This window comes from Falco peregrinus, chromosome 1 (genome assembly GCF_023634155.1).
Source record: "Falco peregrinus isolate bFalPer1 chromosome 1, bFalPer1.pri, whole genome shotgun sequence".
Classification (NCBI taxonomy): domain Eukaryota; kingdom Metazoa; phylum Chordata; class Aves; order Falconiformes; family Falconidae; genus Falco; species Falco peregrinus.
Window position 1 is genome coordinate 128,401,298 of NC_073721.1, and position 14,483 is coordinate 128,415,780.

Here is a 14,483-nt window from a genome sequence, read left to right on the forward strand (position 1 = left end):
GGACAGCAAGACCTCCCAGCCCACCAGCACCCCTTACCTAGCAGCACGTAAGGAGAAGAGAGCACCAAGCCCCCACCCCAGCCCTGTGCTTTTATCTCAGGGGGAGGGGGGGGGGTGGCTCCATTCCAGCTGCTCCCAATTAACACACAAACTCATTTGCACTCCCCCAGGTGAAGCTCTTTATTGGCTAGAGGGGTCCCAGCTTCCCTCTGCTCCTCATTAAGCCCAGGCAGGTGGTTCCCCAAGCACCAGCCCTGATCATCATGGATACTCTTTGAAATGCCCTGCTTGTGGGGAGCAGGTTATGGTGGTGCTTGAGTGATTTGGGCTGAAAAACATGGCTTAAGGTGTTTGGCTCTCAGGACCGGGCAGATTTTGTATTTCTGATGGAAGCTTACAAGGGGTAGGGTGCCTCAGGGGTCCCTGCTGAATCAGCCCAGGGTGCATCACCCTAGCAGAAGAGTGCTTGGGGGCTGGTGCCATCCCTGCTGCAACCTGTGGCTCTCCTGCCCTGTTTCTGATGCACAGACACCCCCAGCAGCATCCTCCTCCTGGGCTGTCACCCAGGGAGCTCAGGACATACCCATCACGGGTGCTGGGATGTGCTCTCTTACTGATGGGCGACCCCTGGGGCTCCCAGCAACCCCAGAAAATCAGATGCTGGATCCAGCCCTCCAGTGATGGGATGGAGGGGCTGGGCACATCATTCATGACTTGTTGCAGGGAGCAGGCAAGTGCATTGGACTTGGTCTGGTCTGCCCAGCCCACTGGGTGGTGGTGGGTGCTGATTTGGGACACCCCCCGCCATCCCCATAAAGGTCCCACAGTCCCACACTGGCAAGCAGAGACTGAAGCACAGCATGTTTGGAAACAAGCCAAACCCTTTTAATCAGGTGAGGCACCTCTTGAAATTCATATTCTTACAAAACATTAAATAAAGTGAAGGAACTTTCTTCCCTGGAACCTCATTTTTTTTATATATATATATATATATACACACACATATAAAAACAATTTACAATATTATTAACAAACACTGCTTTCTGAATCACTTTACAATGCTATGCACGGATGGGGCATGGCAAAGGAGAGCAAGGAGAACAGCAGTGTTCCCCCTTCCCCATCCCCCACACGGCCAGTACATCCCAGTGGAAAACCAGAACGGCACCCACAGAACACACAGAGCCGCCATCGCCTCCCCAGACCAGCAAACACACCTTTCAGCTAGAAAGAGTCTATGGTACTGTTTGGGTAGAGTTGTTTTTTTCTTTTTTCTTAGTTTAAAATAAATATTCCCTGTAGTGAAATTGAAAATAATAACCACCCTCATTTTGTTCCTCCATCCCTGCGTCAGCTGGAGAAACACCTGAGTGTTGAGTTTGTAAGGCCTCTGCTGTGCACCGCCACCGAGACCGGGCGAGGGGGAGTCCTGCTGTCCTCAGCTGCCGGGCCCCCCCGGGATGCCCACCCACCTTCAGTGCCCGTGGGGTGGGACAGACCCTCCTTCCGAGGTCTCGCAGCATCCCTCCCCTCTCCTGCCCCTCCGGTCGCACCGGTGGCCACGTCTCCATCCAGAAGTCATCCCTAAACGCGCATCTCCCATGTTCTCCTTTGGGGCAGCTGGGAGCTGTTGTGGTTTGGGTTTCACCAGCCTGTCAATCTTTCTTGCAGCCTTTTTCAGCTGCGATCGGGACTGATGCTCTGAACCCAACCAGCGCGTTCCCACCGCCTTGGTCCAGCACAGTAAACAGGTGAAACTGTGTGTTTAAATAAAAAGGCAAGTATAAATTACTACGTTTTTTTAAAAAAACACCCACATAACCTGAAGGCAGCAGCTCCTTATAAAGGTAAATATGTAACATTTTTAAAATGTCTTCATTTAAAACAACAACAATTCAGTCCTGTAACTACAGAAGTTGCGATCCCTTGACCCTTAATATTGTGTAAGTCTGTAGCACTTTGAGGATTAAAAACCAGGAGGAAGGTACATTTCTGGGGAACGGCGTGTATAAAGCAGGAGAGGTGACTTTAGAGGAGAGAGGGGGGATGCGATGAATCATCCCCACAGTAGCCAGCCTTTCTCCAAGGCTGGGGATGATGGTGTAGCCATTTCCATTCTTCTCTTGAGGGTACAGATGCTGCTCCAGCCCTCCAGCTCCACTGGACCTCCAGCTGTTCCCTCCCAGTTCCCTGCCTGCAGCCTGGCTGGCTGTGGATGGAGGTGGGAGACGCACTGGAAGGTGATGCACTAGAGGAAATGCAGCTCCTGTCCTCATGGGCAGGCAGCCCAGCTGTTGCCCTCAACACATTCCTTAGTGTCTTTTTCTTCGTGCTATCCAGGGCTATCGCTTTGCCATCGGCTTTCAGTGCCTCCACGCCAGGGCTACCTGGGAGAGGAGAGAATGGTTAGGGACAGCAGGGTCTTCACCTTCCCATCCCGAATAATCCCCCTCCCAGCCACAAATCCCCACTCCAGCCCAGGCAGCGGAGCCACTTGTGTGCTCCTTCCCAGCCAACCCAAGCTCCCATCATCATGGCAAATACGCACACCCCTTCTCAAAACGACATATAAATCCTATAGATACCAATAAAGACACACATAGAAGAGTTACCTACTTGGAGGGATGCTGGCCAGCCTGCGAGCTTGAACCTGTAAGAAATGAAGTTGATGGCAACAGCCTCGAGCAGAAGCAAAAGCATGTGCAGACAGGGACGGGTGGTGGGACTGTCACCGGTGGGATGGGACAGCCATGGGTGGCAGGTCCAGCATGCAGTGTACACGCTGCCCTGCTCCCAGTGTGTTCCTGCCCTTGTAGGTGGCCTGGAGGTGACCAACACCTCCTCAGTATCCCCAGGATGATTTTTCTCACCCGCACAGGCGAGGACAACCCCATCAACTCCACACACACACCCCAGTTCAAGCTTTTTCCTTCCACAGCCCATGAAGAAAAGCTAAATATCCTGCTCCGCAGACCCCTTGGTAGGACACGGGCACTGAGGGACCATGCAAGTGATGGATGCTCCCACCAAACAGCAGCATCAGGGAGGCAGGTGCAGCTGGAGCTTCCCCGGAGGAGTCCCCGTCGGTGTCCCCAGACCTCTGTGGGAGATGTTGGGCTACCTACCGAGCTGCTGCCGGATGGAGTTGTGCCAGTGGAGGTTCAGCAGGTCCGGGTAGATCTCAGGGAGCTGCTTAAGTGCCAGGAGCTTCAGCATGCGCGAGGTGCAGCTCTTCAGCTCCAGGTCCCTCAAGTGCCTCTCCTCTGAGAGCGTGGTGGGGCGCAGCTCCACCTTGTGCTCCTGCAGCACCTGGTCAACCGAGGCCCCCGGGAGCTTGGGGAAGAGCTTCTCCTTCACCACATGGATGGGGATGAAGACAGCCCCTGCCCGGACTACGTGGGGGAAAGGACACTTGCGAGCAAACATGAAGGTCTCCAGCTGAGAGAGCAGGTTGGTTAGGAGCGTGGCCGCATCCTGGAAAGCCAGCCAGATCTCCTTGCCTTTGGTGGGCTTCTGAGGTTCAGGGATCCTGGAGCCATTCTTGGGCTTGAGGGGGGATTTGGGCATCTCTCCAAACTGCTCTGCTGGCTCTGCCACCTTCAACCACTCCTGCAGGAGCTCCGGGGAGGACTTGGACACTGAGCATGAAATAACGTCGCAGAGCCACGTGTGCAGGGTTGTGAAGTACTGGCCAGCGGAGCTCTGTGGGGCAGGGGTCTCACACTGCCTGGGCAGTGAGAAGCTCCCCTCTGCGGGTGCACGGGGGACTTCGGGCAGCGGGGGCTGCTGCAGGTCAGGGTGAGCCCCCCTCAGAGCAGAGATGCTGGGTTGGGGGCCGGCTGGTGGGGCCGGTGGGCTGCTGGCTGGTGGGGAGGTGGGGGGTGTCCGTGGCGGTGGTGTGGGGACACTGCGGGAGGGGGGGGGGTGGTGGCAAGCTGGGCTGGGGGGTGTGGGGGCTGCTGGCCTGCGGGGGGGGCACAGTCCTGGGCGGGAGGGAGCGCAGGATCTTGTACTTTTTGAACATGAAGGTGGCCGAGCTCTGGAAGTGGCTCTTGTCCCCAGAGCCCACCTCAAGCAGCAAGGGCAGCGCCTGGGGCTTGGCCCCCTCTCCCACCCCAAACTTCCCCCCTGGACCCTCCTCCTCTTCTGCACCCTCCCCATCCAGCGTTCCCTCCACGTGGCCGGGGGGTCCCTGGGTCTCCCCAGCTTTCACCAGTCTCTTCTTCAAGCTGAGGTCCAGCACCATGTCCTCAGGGGCCAGGTCCCCACTCCTCACCCCACCAGGGCTGCCCTCCTGAGACCCTGCGTCTTGGGGCACAAGCTTTGGCTTCTCAGGGACCCTTCTGTAGCAGCTTTCCCCTTGGCTCTGGACCGCGCCACTGCCCGTCCTCGGTGCCTGGCCAGCCGGTGTCCCCGCAGGCAGTAGACTGGACATCACTGAGGTATCTCCAAGGGTGGCAGGCTCCTGGCTGTCCCCCTTGTTTTGGGGTGGGGTGTCCCCCCGCAGATGCTCCCTGCAGAAGGGGAGCTGGGATGAGCCCTTGGTCCCCTCCAGGTAGTCTCGGTAAGGTGCCAGGCTGAAGACGTTGTTGATCACTGGCATGGGTGGGGAGGAAGGAGACACCTCGCCATCCTTTGGGTTTTTCAGCCCCTCCGGCGGGGAGGCAGATGGAGAAGGGGGGATGAGCTCCTTGGGTGCATCCTTGACCTTGCAGGCATCTCCCTTCCCTACCACGACGGGAGCCGGTGGTCCCCCACGAGGGGTCTCCTGCAGGGCTGGGCTGGCCCTTCTCCTGCCTGGGTGAGGGGGCTCCTGCTCCCCCTGGCTGGGCTTCACCCAGCCCTCTTCTCCTTTGGGAAACGTTTCTGTGAGCCCACCAGAGCCCCTGGGTACCTTCTCTGGGGCGCAGACAGGTTGGAAAGCGCTGTTGTGCCTTGCTGCCACTTGCCGCCGGGGACTTTCCTCCTGGTGCCGCTTGCAGCCAGGCTCGGTGCCAGCGAAGGTGCCGAATACAGCTGCATCACTGGGGCTGAAAGCAAACCCAGGGCTCGGCAAGTAGCCAGCTGGCTGTGGCGGCTCAGCATCCCTCGGCAGTGCCGCTGACTTGGTGGGCGGTGATGCCACCGCACCGGTGCCGGCTGCCCTCGGTCCATAGGTGTCCAAGGGGCTGGGAAAGTAGCTCCTCGGGGCTTGGGGCTTAAGGTAAGAGCTGGGAAGGGGCTCCTCACTTCCCACAAAGCCAAAGCCTTTGTAGGCGCCGGGCAGGGCACTGGGCTGTGCCTCCATGGTGGGAGCCAGGGGGTGGTAGAGGAGGGCAGCTTTATGGAGGGGCAGCGGGTAGTGGGTGTGCGGGTAGCACAGCGGTGGCCTCTCCCGGTACACTGGGCTGGTGGCTGGTGGCTGGAGCTTGGGCCAGGGCTCCAGGCTCAGGCTGGGGACTTCGGGCACCTTCCTCTGGCTGTGGGCAGTGGGGCAGCTGGCTTCCAGGAAGGGGGTGCCAGGGGGGGCCCTGTATTTCTCAAAGGCGGCATAGTAGGGGGAGAAGGCAATGGGGGAGCCCACCTTCTCCTTGGCAGGCAGTCCCAGGCTGCGGTGCAGCGGTGGGAGGCTGGGGTCAGAGTGGGGACCCCTCTTGTGCAGCCCGGTGCCGCTGCGGGGCTCGCCGGGGTGGAGAGGGTGGCTGGTGGGGGTGGCAGCGGGCAGAGCCCAGTCTGCATCCCCCGGTCTTTGCTGCAGGCTCTCCGCCCGGGGTCCCAGCGGCAGAGCCATCCTGGGGTCCACGAAGCACACAGGGGCTCTGTACACTGGCTTGGGGACAGCCAGGGGGGCCGCCTTGTTCACCGCCACCGGTTTCTTCACTGGGAAGGGGTGTCCGGGTGCTGGCGGTGGGCTGCTCCACTTCTCCCTCGCCATCAGCAGCTCCCGCATCAGACTGTCCTTGCCCTTCTCGGTGCCTGGGGGCTGCAGCCGGCTCCCCAGGCTCTCGGGCCGGTACAGCAGGCAGCTGCCCAGCGGCCCCTCCGCTGGCAGGGGCTGGCTGCCGGCACCGGTGCCATAGTGCAGGTAGGCGGCTGCTGGGCTCCAGTGTGCCAGGGGCTGCTCGGGACTGTCGGGGCTTTGCAGCGGGCAGGCAAAGTAGGAGCCCTTGTAGTTGAAATGGTTTTCGGAGCCAGGGTTGGGCACAGGGCTGGATTTGCAGAGGCCGGCGGGGAAGCCAGTGGCAGGCTCTGCCTCCAGCCGAGGTAGCTTGTTGAAAATCACAGGGTCCAGAGCCTCCAAGTGCCGTTTTGAGGCCATTTATATGTTGTTGCCGGCGTCCTGACCAGGACGTGTGACACGAGAAGTGAGCTGGCCTTCCTGAATGGGAAAGAGAGAAAATAAATCATGAGCAAAGCAATTCCCCATGGCAAGCACTCAGCCCACGGTGGAAAGGCATGGGGGTGACTAGGTCTGCCGAGAGCTCCCCAAACGTCACCTTGCCCACACGCTGGCTGGAGAAAACACGTTGGTTTTCATGTGCAGCTTTTCTTTATCCATTTGTGATGCTCAGCATCACACTGGAAGGCTAAAGGAGAGGAGGGGAGCCACGGAAAGCCTTGCTCATCTGACAGTCAGCCTCTGCCAAGGGCAACAGGGACTTGCTTTCCTTCTCCCATCCTCCCGGCACCTGGCAGAGATCCAAAAAAAACCCAGCCCACCCCAACAGACAAACAACATTTGATCCTCAGCGTGGAAGCCAGGGATCCGGTCAGGCGCTCCCTGGGCAGCCCTGCACAGCCTGAAGCTGGCGGGGGGGGATCCCGGTGGAGTGTTCTCTGTCCGTCTCCTTGGAAAAAGCCTGAAAAGCTCTCGCTGCTTTCGTTTCAAAGCCTCAATGAGCGTCTGTTGCAGGCAGCGGGGAGCAAAGCCAGGTCAGCTCAGGTGAGGAGCCCGCAGACTACAGTGAGGCAAACAGTGTGTCCCAAATTCCGCGGGGACCCCCCGGCCACGTTTCACCTTTCAAGCTAATTTGACAATTTCCCCCCAACACAACAGGCTGCAGCTGAGGGGGACCCTCTCCCTTACGGTCTCTTCTGGTTCTGGGCTTGCGGCGGGGCCGGGTGCTGCAGTGTCAGGCGGTGTGTGCCAGCAGGTGGAGCTGGCAGACCGGCCCAGCACCGCCCGGCCTTCCCGGGCATCCCCCCGCATCCCCCAGTATCTCCTGGCATCACCCAGCATCCCCCCAGTACTGCCCAGCATCGCCTGATCATCCCACTGAGACACCTGAGCATTGCCCGAGCCCTAAAAGCATCACTAGACCTTCGCCCAGTATCCCCCAGCATCACCTGAGCATTGTGTACATCACCCAAGCAAGCCCCAAGACCTGTCTAAGCATTGCTGGACCACAGCTGAACATCCTCCCAGCCTGGTCAAACATCACCCAGCACCCTCCCACCGTGGCCAAATGTCACCCAGCACCCTCCCAACACGGCCGAATGTCTCCCAGCACCCTCCAAGCACAGCCAAACGTCAACCCAGCATCTCCCAAGCATTGCCAAACACCACCCAGCACCCTTCAAGCCTGTCCAAACGTCACCCAGCATCTCCCAAGCATGGCCCAGCATCCCCCAAACCCACGGATGCACTTACTGCTGCAGGATCTCATGTCTGTTCTTCACCCCCCTGTGCTTTTTTTCTTTTTGTGGCAAGAGTAAGCAGAAAGCAAAGAAGGAAACAGAGGAAGAGTGCACGGAGATAAGATAAAAGCCTTGTCCGCAGAAGGGGAAATGGAGCAGATAACTGGGGAGACTTGTGAGGGCAGATAAGGCACCCGAGCATGGTGGCTGTGCTCTGCAGCCCAGCTGCAGCCCAGAGCCACGCCGCCTGCCCTGGCAAACCACAGGCCACATGCTGCCAGCTCCCCACACCGTGCAGGCAGAGCCCTGCCAGGCCACTCACAGGCAGGAACAGTGGCCACAGGTCCACCGGCCCCCCTGGCCGCCAGCAGAGGTACCCCTGTCCCCCCCATGGCTCTGCCCCCCCCATGCCCAGCCGGGGGGACCAGGGGATGGCCCCGCATAGACCTGCTTGTCCCCAGCCCCAGCTCAAACCCAGCCATTTCCCCCAAAACAGCAGCTCCGGCATGACCGAGCCGGCTGTGTCCCTCTGCTGTTCCTTTGGCTTGGGTTTCTTCTCCAAATTTCAACAATTTCTCGCTTTCCAGGGAGGACGCTGCTTCCCTGGACTCCTCTGAAAGCCTCTTTGAGGGTCGATGCTTCCCTGCGGTGCAGAAGGAAGCTCAGCACCCCACCCGCACGCGCAGCAGCAGCTCCCCAAAGAAAGGGGCTGTGGGGCAGCCGCATCACCTCCCACAGCTTTATCCTCAGGAGCCTCGGGGTAATTGCCACAACATCCAGTACCAACTAAATTTGCCATCACTTTGACCCAAGGAAAATGCCCACCTCAAATTGAAAAAGATTGGAGAAAACCCCCAAAACCCCAAACTTGCTTTCCACAGCCCCGGCCTCGCCTGTTGCTGCAGGGTCCTCTGTCACCACGTGCTGGCTGAGACATTTGGGGGGCCATGCCCAGGAGGAGAAGTTGGCTGCACATGGTCCTGCCAAAACAAGCCACAGGCTTTCCTTACACTCCGATTGGGAGGATGTGAAGCGGGAGGGGGCTCAGCTGGGCTGGGGGTCCCAAGCTGGGTTATTTTCCTTTGCAGCTGACAACTGCCCCCCCCACCAACTGCCTGAGAGGGATCCCTTGGGAGGGTGGTGTTTCAATCCATCTCGCTGGGAGATGCTGTGTGGGAAGGAGATGCAGGCATGGGATCCCTTCCACATGATGATGATGCTCAGGCTGGACAAGCTGGGACAGAAACCTGGGATCTTGTGACTTCTGACATTTCCCCACTGCTTTTTCCCCTTTCCCCGAAAGGCACTGATCTATAAAACCCGCGGTGTCAGGGACGTTGTGCAACCAGCCCTGCCCTGCCGTTACCGCAGGACCTGGTAACGCTGGCAGCGCCAACGCAATGGCCCCGTTTCCCAATCGCCTGCAGCGGCAGCAGCGGAGACCCCTCTTCAGCAGGGGAGGAAGGAGAGCTTTCTCCTTGGGAGCACCCCAACCCCTTCCCACCGATCTGGTGGGAAAGCAGGCGGCCAGCTCCGGCTTCCAGCCTCCCTGGAGGAATGCGGAACAGAGCAAGTCTTCCCACAGCAGCAGCCAAAGCCAGGCACATGGATTCTCTGATGTCTGATAGGGGTTGAGCTCATTAACCTCATCAGGGTGAGGGCACTAATGGGCTCCCTCTTTCTATGAAATACACTGGGGCTTCGCCCCGGCTGGCGCCATCCCTACACCTGCGCCATTTCAGACCCAAGCAAACAGCTCTGCCTTTGCTGTCACCATCAGCCCTGCCCCTCCGGGACTATCCGCTTGCAGCCGGCGCGGCGATGCCCCTCTTCCTTTTCCCCCAGCCATGGAGAGCTGTCGGGGCTGGGGTCTGCAGAGAGGAGAGGGACGCATGGGAATCGGGGCCGGGGGATGCCTGGGCGAGCACTAACGCGTGGCCAGCACTTGTGATACCAAAACCCCACAGCGGGGGAAAGCAGTGGAGTGGGTGGATTAAACACAACTGATTTATTCCTCTTTTTTTACTATTTTTTCCCCCTCCCCCTTCTTTGCAGGGGTTCTTCCCAGAAGGGGCTGTTTGGCTGGGAGGGAGAAAAGTAAAACTAAATGAAAAGCAGCACATGCCGCCACGCTGTGTGCAGCGAAACCTCCCCGGTAACTGCTGGCAGCCCACAGCCCGCTTTATCTGCCGCGCTCCAGATGTCGAAGGGCACGGGAGTCCTCCCGCACCCCTCTGCCCGGGCTCCTTGGCCTGCCGAGGCTGCTGGGGGCAGCTCAGACGCCTCTTTTTGCTCCCACCGCTCCGAGCAAGCGCGGCCGTGCGCGTTATCGCCAGGCGCAGCACATGGCTCCCCGGCATTTCCTCCGCAGGATGCGGTGCCCTAACGCGGCAGTAATAAGTGGGAGCCTCTCATCGCAGCCTCCCGCCTCCGCCGCCGCCACGTGATGCAAAGAAACAGCCGCCAACTCCCAGCCAGCCCGCAGGAATTGAGAAATAAACCCCAAAATCTCTTAAGCCCGCTGGCATCGGACATCACCAGCCGTGCTGCAGCCCCCCTCTCCACCAAACACCCCCCTTCGGGGTCCTGCGGCAGTGGGCTGCCAACGGAGGGGCCTTTCCTCGTGTCACCCCGAAGCGAGTGGACTTGTCCCCCAGTAAGACGGCAGTTTTCCATCTGGCTGCAATACTGGTTTACAATTGTGGGGACTTCGGGTCCCTGCCGAGGAGGTCACCTTTCCCATCTCTCCGGTGGGTTTGGATGCGATCACCGCTGAGGCTCCCTCCATTAGGGTCATTTGGGGGAGCAAACAAGAGGCCTCAGCTGCCTCAGCTCCCTCATTTAGTACCTTATCCCTCTTTAAAAAGTTTGCAGCTCCGGAGCTCTTGCCAGGTAGGCAAAAGCCTGCTCGGACCGAGCCAGCTACTTCTACAGGCAGCATCCTCGCCGAACACAGGCAGCAAGCCACTGCTTGCATTGCAAATCAGGCTGCCGTTCCTGAAAAAGCCCCAGCAATGTCCACTTTTATAAAAAAAACCACTTAACGAAGCGTGTAGCAGCCACCCGAAGGGCAGAGCGACTGCCTGAAGAGCGACATCTGAGTGTCCAGGGGATTAAACCCCTCCGACACACAGGCACAAACACGGATCCAGCCGCGACCCACAGACTCGCAAACCGCGAGCATCGCAGCAGCGCGCGCTCCAGCCCGGCCGAGGGATGGGTGGCCACTGTCCCCTCGCTGTCCCCTCCGCATGGCCACAGCCACATGGGCGCAGGCAGCGCTGCCGCCCCGCCACAGCCACCTCGGCCGGTCCCTGCCGGTCCCGCGGTGCATCAGCCGCATGAGCCCGGGGTCCGTACCGGGTACAAACACGGGGTGCGGAGCCTGAAGCCCGTTTTTCCCCGCGTCGCCCAACGAGAGCCAGATGATCCGGAGGAAGGCGTTTACACGGGGCACGGGGGAGCCCCCCTGCAGTGTGCCCCCCCCCCCAGCCCGCCCGGGAGCTGAGCAGCCCAAAGGCCAACGGGGCGCGGGGACCCCCCAGCCGTCTGCCCGGCTCGGAGCGCTGGCACGGCCGCGGTCCCCGCCAGCACGGCCCGGTGCCCCCCGGCACGGCCCCGGTCCCTGCCCCCGCCCGCGGGGCCGGTCCCCGCACTCACCTGCGGCTGCGGCGCGGTGGCTGCCCCGGCGCATCGCTACGGGGCCGGGCGGGGGGCTCGGAGGGGGGGGGGCGGCTGCCGCTGCCCCGCTCGGCCGGCAGCCCGCATTGTGCGGAGGAAGTGGGAGGAGGAGGAGAGGAGGAGGAGGAGAGGAGGAGGAGGAGGAGGGCCGGGTGTGCGTGTGGGCCGGCTGGAGGAGGGGACGACACGGGACGGCACGGCAGGGGACGGGACGGGATGGGATGGGATGGGATAGCCCGGGACAGCCCAGCCCAGCCTCGGGGACTCTCGGTGCGGGGTGATCTCCTCCGTTACGGGGAACCCCCGCAGCCGGGAGCCTCTCTTATGGAAGAGTCCCCATCGCAGCAAGCCCCCCCCCCCCCGACAGGGAGGAGCAGCCATATGGCGAGCCTGTGCTGGGGTCAGGTTTGTTAAGGGGGGCCCCCATTGTACAGAGCCCCTGTTGTACAGAGCCCTCATAAGGGAGGAGCCATCATTAAGCGGAGCCCCCATTGCAGGCAGACCCCTTTAAGGGAAGCCCCCACTAAGGGGAGCCCCCGCTGCAGGCAGTCCCCATTAAGGGGAGCTCCCATTGCAGGCAGTCCCTGCATTGTGGGGAATCCCTGTTAAAGAGGAGCCCCCGTTACAGGGGGACACCCCCTGACCTGACCCAGGAGCCCCCACGCAGGGCTGCCCCCAGCCCAAGCCCACCGGGGTGGGAGCTGGGATGCAGGCATGGATGCAGCCACAAGGGTCTGGATCTGGTCCATCCAGCTGCACACAAGCGCTTTCCCGTCCCGTTCCCGTATGCAGGGACAGGTGGGGTGGGCTGGGGACGGTTTCTTAGCCCCCCTCATAGTCACCCCCCATCTCAAAGAAAAGTCTCTGCTCCTATACTTACCCCATCCCCACACAGGGGACCCCCACATGGCACAAAGGGTGGAGCCCCACGTCTATTTGCTGGCATTAACATTCAGCGTTTATCCAAGGAGTTGTATCTGAAAAGGTTTACACAAACATTCCCCAACTAATAATTAACCCTCATAAAAGGCCCGTAAATATGATTAACCCAGTGACACAGATGCTGTGAGATTAAGTGAATTGCTCAAGGCCATGGAGGGAAGTGGTGGCAGAGGCTCAGCTCCTACAGGACAAGGGAGATAAAGGTTTCTAAGTGAGAAATAAAGATTTCTACTTTTTGAATAGCCTTTTTTCCCAATACAGTCAAAGTTTCTCCTCGTGCAGCATGGAGGTGTCTCAAAACAGCATCACCTGAGCACAGTTTTATTGCCAACTGAACCCTCCGAGCATCTTCAGATGGCAGGTGCCAGGAGAAAGGAGAGGGAAATGGTTCCCTTGGAGGTTTCCCAAGAGAATGAGCTTTACATTTACTAAATGTAAAGGCAACGCCGTGATTATTGATGGGGAGCGGGCTACATGAATGGTTTCTGGAAGGATCTATCCCAGCCCCAGCTCACGGGGATATGTGAAGCCGCTCACTCTTTTTGGCCCCAATTCAGCACAGGGCTTAGGAATGTGCCTAATTATTAATACAGGTGATTAAGGACCTTGTTAAACAAAGACCAAGAAGCCAGTGTTTGAATTCCCCCCTCTGTGGCCTCACAACCACTATTTTCCCCTTATGGTTTTATTTAATTTATAGTAGGTTCGTAGCAGCAGCAGTTGATTCCTGCAAAGAAAATAAGTTGCTGGGAGGAGCTGGCTCTGAATTTCCAGTCCCTTAGCTCTGCTGTTTACACATGACTGCTTTGCCTGGAGTTCATTGATCATGTGCTGCTGTAGTATTTTCTTTGGTCAAATTGTAATGCAGTTGTATAATCATTATAATATATTTAATTATGAGATGCTATATATTAGTATGTAATATGTAATGGTTATACATTGCAATGAGCAAATGGGACAATAGTAAATCTGATTATTTGGTTTTATGGTCATAAAAAAACCCCCGGTGTTAATTTTTACCTGGCTGGACAGAATTGTGATGCATGCGATGTGGCAGATAATCCCTTGAAGCTTGAGCTGGTTAATACATTTGCTTAATTTTACGCCAGCAACACCCTTCCTCACCCACGTTTGGACACATCTCTGCTGCCACTCGTTCAGCTGGACTCTCAAAACTCAGTCTCACCAAAATCTTCTCCCTGGTTTTCAATCTGATTTTTTTTTTTTAAATCTGTAATTTCTGTAATATCCTTTTTGTCTTTTTAAGTCCTGTGACATGTGGCATGAGGTTTTGATGGCAGCTGCCTCTAATATCTAGAGGATGTTTTGTTTTTGTGATGACTTATTCTAAAACACGCATTATTTCCCATATAACCTCCGTCTTGAAATAAGTCAGTCACATTTCTCTAGAGCAGAGAGGGGGGTTTCTACCTGTCCTCTGAGCAAATACCTGCTCCGTTTTCTTCTTTTTGCTGTGAATTTCCTTCTCTCTTGACTTCCTGCGTGATTCATCTCCTCATTAGCAACTGAAATCGGCCGAGTGGTGACAAACTTGCTCCTGGCTGAAGCATCAAACCTGCCGGCACCATGAGCACAGTAGACACCAGCCTCAGAAGAAACCACTATTTTAAAATTTTTATTATTTTTTAAATTAAAAAAATTAATTAAGACAAACACTTGGGAATACAGCCTTTGGGGAAAGGTGGGTGGTGATTCCCGGCTCTGATGCACACAGGGCACGGCTGAAACCCTCTGCCCCTCCAGCCAGCAGCATCCTCCGTGGTGGGCGAGTCCCTGGGGGGGCTCGGGGACACTGGTGGGGACCCCAGGCAGCCCAGCGGGTTTGGTGCGAGCCCGGGCAGGTGAGGGTTTGACTGAATTAGGCAAATTCTATCCGTGTGGTTTTCAATTTTCTTTTTGAGGCTTCTCAGCCTCAGCAGCGATGGCGTCTATCTTTGGGTTCATCGCCTGGGCGATTTGATCTGTGGTTTGCCGTGCCCGGGCTCCCTCCCGGCTCAGGAAACCTGCCGGCTTCAGATTGCCGCTGCCTCCAGGGCACCAGCTCGGGGACAGGTCCCCAAATGCCGTGCCCAGGGGGGACACCCACTCCTGGGGCTCACCCCTTGCAGGTACGGGGTGAGGGGGTCAGGGTGGGAGCCTGGGCATCACCCCCCTCCTCCAGGCAACGTGTTGTGTTCAAGCCACCGCTGTGCCCCAGCCACGCCACTTCTCCCGTACACCAA

General features: G+C 58.2%; 1 protein-coding gene across 1 annotated transcript; it reads right to left on the bottom strand.

The window, feature by feature from the left end:
- Positions 1–861: 861 nt before the first annotated feature.
- C1H15orf39 (chromosome 1 C15orf39 homolog) lies at positions 862–11,081 on the bottom strand. Its single transcript, XM_055818097.1, is given in 4 exon segments — positions 862–2,383; positions 2,613–2,650; positions 3,126–3,919; positions 3,921–11,081. Coding segments are annotated over 3 exon segments (3,210 nt in total). The 5' UTR covers positions 6,299–11,081; the 3' UTR covers positions 862–2,383.
- Between the last annotated feature and the right edge of the window lie 3,402 nt (positions 11,082–14,483).